This window comes from Malus domestica, chromosome 04 (assembly GCF_042453785.1).
Source record: "Malus domestica chromosome 04, GDT2T_hap1".
NCBI lineage: Eukaryota > Viridiplantae > Streptophyta > Magnoliopsida > Rosales > Rosaceae > Malus > Malus domestica.
Window position 1 is genome coordinate 6,720,197 of NC_091664.1, and position 9,241 is coordinate 6,729,437.

Below are 9,241 nucleotides of genomic sequence, written 5' to 3' on the forward strand. Positions count from 1 at the left end.
ATTTGTCCTCGAATTCGAATTAATGGAAAGCATTCTCTGCATTAACAAGGCAGTCTTACTTGGTTTTGATCAGACTTTGGCTAACCATCGTCATGATTTACTTATGAACGTTGTTCTTTGCATTTTTGATGCAGTGTTTCCTTTAGTTTCATCAAAAGCTAAAATCAAGTTGCCCCAACGACCTCTCTAGCAGACAAATTGGCTTCCACATATTGTTCTGGCAGTCAAACCGAGTGGCTAAGTGATTGGGGTATGTAATATGTTTCTCATCCCTGTTACTCTTGGTTTGGTTGTGTTGTCAATAGTTTTCAGCTAATATGTAAATAACAAAAGAAGAGTACAATAAATCATTTGAACGGAGAAATACAGGTATATTGAGGCATTAAGCAAAGAACAAACAGAGAAATTGAAGAACATTATGTCGAAGTACTTGGATGTTGCATACTATTATTTAACAAACCGGACTTACAACCTTTTCAAAAGAGTCAGCCAAACATCCTCTAAACTAAATTTATGAATACCTGGAAAGGATTGAATGAACATCAACTGCCATTCATGTAGCGGATACATATACAATTAATTTTTCTTTAACCATCTTACATCTCAGTGATGCAAATTATGGTGTTTGCATATAATTATACTTTTGTTTTCATTTTTTATATTACAGTAATTAAACTATACTCTGTTTGTACTAGAAGCTGCACATAAATAATTTCTAACATCTCTACACGAGAAGAGTTTCTTTTGTTTTCTCAACTTTCTTTTCTTTGATAAAACGAACAAAGAGGTCACTTCCGGTGGAGTCACACTCTGATAGACGTCTGTTCCGGCCACCTTCTGCCATGCTCCTCACAAATTCAACCATGTTCCTCCAGTTATCCCCATCGAACAATCTCTTGTTCATTCGGAGATATGTAAATGCACTTAAGGCATTACCGGAATCTGATCTGCTTGTTGCTAAAACTTGTGCAAACGCACCAGTGTCATACCTCTCCAGTGCATTCTCTCCTGCTAGGTCAATTCCAGCTCTCTTGGTTGCCATCTTTACCTGCCTCACTAGACCTTCTGGTGAGCAATTTGCATGTTCTGGCTGTTCTCTATCTTTCATTTCCATGCAGGTGAAGTTTAATACAACCATGTTTTTGCTGAACATTTTGGCAGTTGGTAGGTAACCATCTCTGTGTCTAGTGTTGTAGTAGCCCGCAGTTAATTCAGCCGCATGTGATCTTGATCTGTAGTGCCAGTGAATCCCAGCAATCTTTCCAGATAATTTAGCTCCAGATCCTTGGAATACCCCTTTTGCAGCTGACAGTATTCTATCTCCGTGTCTTAGTAGCTTTCCGGAGTACCATTCAAGGAAGAACTGTCCATACTCAGTGTTCCAAGTTCCATCTCTTTTGAAAAATCCTGTGTCTTCAGGAAATTGATTGTAGTGGCCGGAATCATGTGGTCCACTTCTTCCCCAATCTCTCTTCCCCAGTGCCTCTGCTGATGCTTCCAGGGAAGCTCTCATGTACTGCATGTCATAAAAGCATGTTTAGGAATAATGAATATGGCAGAAATTGTATCGAGTTATTATGTAGTTCCAATTCCGTTTAAGGTCATTTTAATTGGTCAAAAGTAAGGAAAAATGCTTATGTTCACTGGAATTACCTTGTCATAGCATTGGAATTCTCCAATTCCAGGAAACCTCCAAGTTCCGTTGCTTTCTGGATAAGCTGGATATCTGAGCTCCCCACAAGGACCCATGCCTACTTGAATTTCCTATAGAAGTAATTGAAATTGAGTTTCTGACCTTTAAACAAGCCCCTTGTAAACTTCAAAATGACCTTAAGTTGAGACGAACGTTAACATTTGTTGCCCTAGACCAAATTAGTTTTGTGCTGTTTGATAATCTTTTTTATTGTTCTTGCGAAACACTGGCAAAGATCTTTTTATATCTAGTTTTTTTTTTTTGAACTTTTGAATTCCTACTGCAAGAATAATAGCATAAATTAAAGTCATAACATCTTTGTTGCAGATAATTACCACAATAACATCGCCCAAGTAGTCAATGAATCTGTCGCGGAAGCTCCTCATGTAATCGGTGTAGACCTGAATGGGAGTTCTTCCTCTGAGAACAGGCAATGAATCGCATCCCAAGGATATGTACTCAGGATTCCTCCTGCCTGATTTGTCTGTGTAAACAAGGTCAGGATTCTTGCTGATTTCTTCAAGCACCCATGGAGGTAGAGGAATGCTGAAAATTCATATAATTGTGGTTTAGTGGATCAGTGCATAAATCCACACTAGGTGGAGATAGATTAAAAACATGACTAATAAATACACAGAATTTCTCGAGTCCTAAGTATTACGATGATCTAAATCTAAAAAAATTATGCAGGTTAAGACTACCATGTTTAGGAGTTCTTATGTAGAAAAAAGGTTTTGCCCATAAGCACTTTTTTTTAAGCATGTCAAAGGTTCTATTAAAAATCCAATTGCTTCTTGAAAAAGCGATTGGAAGTGCTTTTCCAAAGAAAGGTACTTATCTAGAAAGCACTAAAAATTGCTTTTGGTCATTCAAAAGTGCTATTAACCATCCTAAATGCACTTTCAAACATGTTTCACCTTTTACTAAATCTTATAGCATGTGTTGTAACTTGTATAAAGCTCTAGAGAGCATTAAACGTAACAGACAGCAGTTAGAACCAGCAAACACACCTGCATGAGTCTCCAACATTTCCTCCACACTGATGAAAAGACATGACGATTTGGATCTTCATGCCATGCTTTTGCACCATCTGCACAAGCTCAGCATACCCTTCCCAATTGTACTTGGAAGGTCCGTCCTTCTCCACCAATCCCCACCACGCATCCACCATAACTCCTTCAACACCTGCTTGCTTCAGGGCCATCAAACTCGCATTCATTGCTCTCGGCTTATTCAAATGCCCTCCATGACTCACCGTGTCGAGCGGGAGCATCACATACACAGGCACCTTGTTGTCAGTGCTGCTGTGAGCAGTATTTGGGAGTGCGTGGAGCAACTCTCTCCTTCCATCGGAGATAGTCATTAAGTTCTTCTCATGCAAGAGCTGTGTTTCTTGGATTGAACTCTTTGCCCGGAGACGGCATGATGGCTTGATTTGTGCAAAGCATATCGTGCCGGGGGAGTCATCGGAGGTTTTCAGGCCCTTGTGGTCTTTAAGATTGATGAACGAAGCTGAAGAACGGAGAGTTAACGTCATTTAATTGCTGAAAATGTGTTTTGTGTTGTGTTTTGAAGGGAAGGGAAGGGAAGGGAAGGGAAGGGTAAGGTAGGGAGAGGAGAAAAAAGTGATGAGAATGGATGAAGGGGTTGCTTCCTTATTTATAAAAATGACTTCCTCTTTGGCCGGTTTGGCGGGCTCCAGTTGAAAGGGGAAAAAGTGCAAAAGATCAAAGTAGGTCAGCTCATATTTTATTTTTATTTTATTTTGTTGGTCTGACTCAGCTCACTTTTTCAAAGTCGTTTTCTCTCTCTACGTGTTTACACCTCTTCCATTCTTGCAATTTCCAGGAAAATGTGAATTTTTATTTTGTTACAAGGAGCTTTTGAATTTGTATTTTGGTTGACAAGGCATAAACCCGAAAGAAAAAGAAAGATTACTTAAGAATACCATGAGGTCATGAGAGACTAGCTATATCTGCAACTAGCAATTGACGACAAGGACTTTTGAATTTAATTATAGTACAGGTGAAAATTTTAAAATTAATTAAAAAAAATTGAACCACAAAATTCTAATGGTTTTGTTTCTCCTTTGTTTTTGGGACTGCCTTGACTTAGGACTTAGGAATGATTTTCAGGGGTATATTAGTCATAAGATTTGGATAGTTTATTTAGAATGCTTAACACACTTGAAGCTGCAATCAACACACTTGAAGCAGCAACCATGCATGCATGCATGCATCTTGGTTGGATATTCTTATATGATTAAAATATCTTGAGCTAGCTCTTGTGAAAAATTGGAATATCTTGAGCTCTTCTCTAAAGATGAAAATATCTTCAACTGATGATTCATGCCTTGTGATATCTTTAGACCAAAAACCATATTAACCTGTCATTTTCCATGTTTTTATCTAAGTTTGTTCATTTATCCTTAAACCCGCGTGAAGTGATTGAATTGAATCTTTTGTTTCGGTGGCTACTTAGCTCAGATAAAATGGTGACCAGATAGTATATACTTACTGTAATTTAAACTTGGTCTAGCTAGAGGAATTATATTCAGTTTTTAAATTGATTCACTCGATCGTCTCTTGATCTTTGTTTTAGGAATTTTGCAGGTGATTTGAGTTTTACTTTATTTTGGTTATGGTCCATTGTATCTAGCCAGTACAGTGCAATAGTAGGTTTATCTTTCTATTCACCATAACCTTGGCTTTAGGGATCGGTTATCAGATGACGCTATTAGGGATCCCAAAAATGTTTAAGAAACTTGCTTGAGGACGTCAAACTGTTTATGAACTGCTGTATATCATTGGTTGTACATGTTTTAACGCTTTTATTGTTCGTTAATAATGAAATGTAGCTAGGTACCACTCTGCAAGTTATCTAGATTGTAATTGCTAGCATACGAGAATATCTTCAGGTACGTTATTCTTCTTTTTATTTTCGAATGTTTGTTTATTTGCTTGGAGTGGTTTATCAATTGACTGAGACCATAAAAATTTCTCTGTGAAAAACGAAACGAAATGTAGGACCTATATCTATAGTTTGTTGCAATGTTTTAAAAAAACTAGCCTCGGGCCGCGCCTAGGGCTGGGCGGTGAGGCTAACGCCTCTGTTTTGCTGGAGTGGGCGAAAGGCTTCATCGGAGACGCCTAGGCGGCGGAGGCACGCCTCAAGGTGTCTCAGGCGCCTTGTCTGCCCTTTTTTTTTTTTTTTTTTTAAAAAACCACCCAAACCCAAAACGACGCCGTTTGGGTAAGGGTTTTCAGTTTCAAAATACAGATTCGACCACTACCTTCGATCGTATATGTTGTGTACTGTGTACATAAAAATAATTAAAAGGATGATGTTGCCTTTTATTTATATGAATGATTGATATCTTTGTTTGTATTTTGATTTATATGAAGAGGATTTGGATGAATGATTGTTTTCTTTGTTTGTATTACCTTTTGAATGATGAATTTGGATGATATTACCTTTGAATGATGAATTTAGATGATATTATCTTTTGAATGACTATGAATTTGAATGAAAAATTGAGAATGGAAGTTTATTTTACATAGTATTATTTTTTATACAATTATATGTATAATATATAAAACATATATATATATATATATATATATATAAATAATAATCCCGTGAGGCTTCGCCTCACGCTTTTAATACATTGGTTTGTGGTGATGAGCATTGGGTGGTTTTGTTTTGAACAGTGCACAAACAAGCTAGCTGGGGTTGTCTTTGGTCTATGGATGCTCTCTCTCTCTCTCACACATACACACACACAGACGACACTGCATTTTTGTGAATCAGAAAATATCTCAAGAATTACAAATTTTCTTGGCTTTGGTTGATTTAGGATAAGATAGAAGGTAGTAGTGCTGGAATAGCATTACCAATTTAGCATGTGGTTCTAACAAAGTCTTTATGCCCCCAAGTATGAACTATTCAAACTTAACTGCTTCAATGACTCGGCATTTGTTTTCTTCGTTTTTATATTCGTTTAATTGACTGATTCTCCATGGATTGGCATTTTTTGCCTTTTTTTTTTATTGTTTGTGAGAAAGTTTTGGCAGTCCATGTGCGCCTTCCTCTCACAATCGCATCCAGGGCCGGCCATGTACAAAGGGTCACAGATCAGAGAGTTCTAGAGCCCCACTTCTAAGGCTCTCTCTTAGGACTACCAAATTATCAAGCTCGGCCTTGATCGCATCATCTGTACTAATCACGCAATGAGTAGATGTGAGGAGGGGTATACGGCCATTCCCATCCTAGTCGCACCACCAGCAACACCGTAATAGAAAACGTGAGAGGGAGATACGTTTGAAATTAACCAAATTAATCTATAAATGTTGCATGTTTTTTCATATATCGACCTAAGTTTTGCTGAGAAAAATTCACCATCCTATTGATAATAAATCTGCAGTGCTCCAAACATTTTGGGCACCACTTTGCTTTCTTCATGCTTAGTGGTTTAATTGGCTTGTTAAATAGACAAGTGGAAGAATTATTTTGAAAGTAACTTATGTATAAAATCCAACCTCATCTTCACAAATAATTGCTCTCAATGGTACATATAAAGACGATATTAATTTACAAAAACGCGGATTAGACGATGCTAATTAGGATGGAGAAATGCTATGCTAAGAACATATTTTGAAAAGAAAAAAAAAAGTACGATATTTATTAAAATGACAAAAAACATTCAATGAAACTCTTAGATCTTGATGTTGATTTATTGGTCCTTTTGAGGCAAGTAATGATTTGGAGTGGGCGTGTGGTTAATAGGTGGACCATAAGTATTCGTGTGGAGGTTATGGAAACCTTATCTCTTCGACTTTCTCGGTCACTCTCATATCTGAGTCACATTCTTTCGTAATTATTCTTTTACTTTTTAAAATTAAAAATAATTATTATAAAAGAAAAATCTGGTGACAAACCAAGAAAACCTTGTGTTGCAGACGTGTAGCCGACGTGGCAAAAATATTGCCACTACACGTGAACCAAAATAAAACAAGGAAGAACTCGAATAATTAAAGTCGGAGATTATGCAACCAGTTAATGCTTTCCGAAATGGGACAATGTAATATGATTAGGGTTGGACGTGAGACGGTTATCGTATCAAGATTTCTGTATTAAATTTTTGATATGATAAAATCTATTAGTATTATCGTACCAAATTTCGGTATGATAAAATATTCTACTAACTTGATATGGCAATGTGAATATCAAATTTTTTGTACTCATATTGTAATAATTCTATATGCCTAGGCGGTCTTAGTGTGCAATTGTAAAACAAATCGTTGTGCTATGTCGAAAATTGAAATTTTTGGTTGAGAATTGTGTTTGATTTTCAGAAATTGGTACAAATCACTGTTTAAAAGCTAGATTAATGGATAGTGGTGGTGAGCCATGGTGGCGAAGGGGAAAGTGCAGAGAGGAAAGGTTGGAGAAAGGGAGATGGCGAGAGATTCAGGTGAAGGTGGTGAGCCACAATTTTTTGTATTTTATTTTGTTTTTAAAACATTATTCTTTTAGTTTTATTTTGTTTCTAAAACCTTAACTTTTTTACTTTATTTTGGATATATGTCAATAAAAAGAAAAACTAATAAAAATAGTATAATACCCTTCCATGCATAATTGAAAGAAAGTATTAGAAAATAAAAATTATGGGCATTAAAATAATTTTCCACAAATAATTTTTTTTTTTTTTTATATTTACATACACATAGTGTGTAGGCCTCATTTAGATATATCCTTCCTTCTACATTTTATGTTATCAAATAGCAAATACTAGTTTTTTCAAATTATATTAGACATTTATTTATAGGAACTGTTATTAGTACTCTAAAAATCTCATTCTACACTCCTCACACATGTATTTTTCTTTCTAATTATAGAATGTTTGGAGTGCCAAATGAAATTTTTGGAGTGCTAACAACAATTCCCTATTTATATTTTATTATTGTTATATAATAACTTTAATTAGAAACAAACCGCTTAGGCCTCTAAACACTAAACTCTTAACATCTACCTGACTAGCGCATTTTAGAATCTTGTTTAGAGAATGACGAATATGGTCATTTTGGTGATAGATTGAGCTTTTGTTGAAAGCGATTTCCCCTTTGACCATTCATTAATTAGGGGAATTTGTGAACTATTTGGCAAGTGCATGTGTGGAATTACTTGCCCGGTTTGTTTTTATTATACACCTATGAAAATGTGTCTATTTCAACGTTATTGGGCAACCTTCATATGGAGCTCAGTTTTTCTCACCATTTAAGATAAGAGGCAACAATCTAACAAGAAGGGCAAATAGATAGTAAAATAAAAACCAAACGGAATATTAACAAACAAACAAAAGGTAGGGAAAAAGGGTTACGCATTTGGTGGAAACCTTGTGATAGTCGTGTTCGGTCTTCTTGAAGAATTGAGCTCTAGTAGAACAACGATTTACCAAAACACTTATGGCATATTATTCCAACAATGTTTTTGGTAAATCGCTAACCAACTAGAATTCATCTTCAGTACTAAGCAACTTTTACATGGAATCAAGTTCTAATCAAATCCATGATCTACCAGAAAGCTAAGCCGAGATGCAAACTCTCTAATCAGCTTGTTGGTAAATCATCGACCGACTAGAGTTTACCTCCAACTATATCAAACCAAAAAAAAAAAAAAAAATTTATTTTCATAGAACATCGGAAATGTTTGCACCAATAACCAAGTAAATATGGTGGTCCAAAAGGCTCTCTATATAATGTTGACCAATGGGGGATATATTTGAAATTTAATCACAATCTACGAATTTATACAAGATCAATAATTAATTTAATATTGATAGATAGGTATTAATATATGCTGACTAAAAGCTTATGTGCCGAGTAAATCATTTAAAAGAAGTATCTATGCATGCTTAGTGACTACCTTAAAATGTTGAAAACACCTAATTCATACATAATATAGTTATTCCTAATGACAAGTTTAATTTCCAAATATGTATGTTTGTACATATCCACCAAATTTTATTTCAAAAGCTATACCTTATAAACCTTGAAAGTCAATCTCATTATCCTCATTATACAATCTGCAAAATTGTAAATAATGTAAATGCATAATAATAGTTATTTAAAAAAAATTAAAGCAAAATAAGAATATATTTGTCATGGTAGGAGAAATCTAACACTATTAGGATTCTTCCATCACTTAACGTAATAAAAAAGTTCACAAAAATTTTGTTTCATTACCCAAAATTATGTATTGTGTTTTCACCAAAAATCAGTAAATTATGCGTTTTTTTTTGTCAAAGTTACTTTATTACCAATACAACATAATTATACAAGAAGAGACCCAAACACAATAAACGCACAAACAAAAAAAGGGACCTCCATCTTAACTCAATAGCCCAAAACAGGAAAACACCAAAGCAAACCCTAGCAACTTCCTACCGCCACAGCCAAAAACCCGCTTGCCTCGAACATCCCAAGCACATAGAGCCCCAAAACAAAGCCCTAAACTCCTCCACTAAAGACCATAGAGGTAGCTGCCACA

The 9,241-nt window shown here is 35.6% G+C and overlaps 1 protein-coding gene across 1 annotated transcript; it reads right to left on the reverse strand.

Annotated features, from left to right (window-relative positions):
- Nucleotides 1-416: 416 nt before the first annotated feature.
- LOC103424908 (beta-amylase 3, chloroplastic) lies at nt 417-3,669 on the reverse strand. The gene is made up of 4 exons (XM_029100973.2): nt 2,704-3,669; nt 2,029-2,239; nt 1,654-1,764; nt 417-1,516 (listed from the first exon to the last, which is right to left on the reverse strand). Exons 1-4 carry the CDS (start codon nt 3,228-3,230, stop codon nt 725-727), a joined length of 1,641 nt encoding a protein of 546 aa, XP_028956806.1. The 5' UTR covers nt 3,231-3,669; the 3' UTR covers nt 417-724.
- Between the last annotated feature and the right edge of the window lie 5,572 nt (nt 3,670-9,241).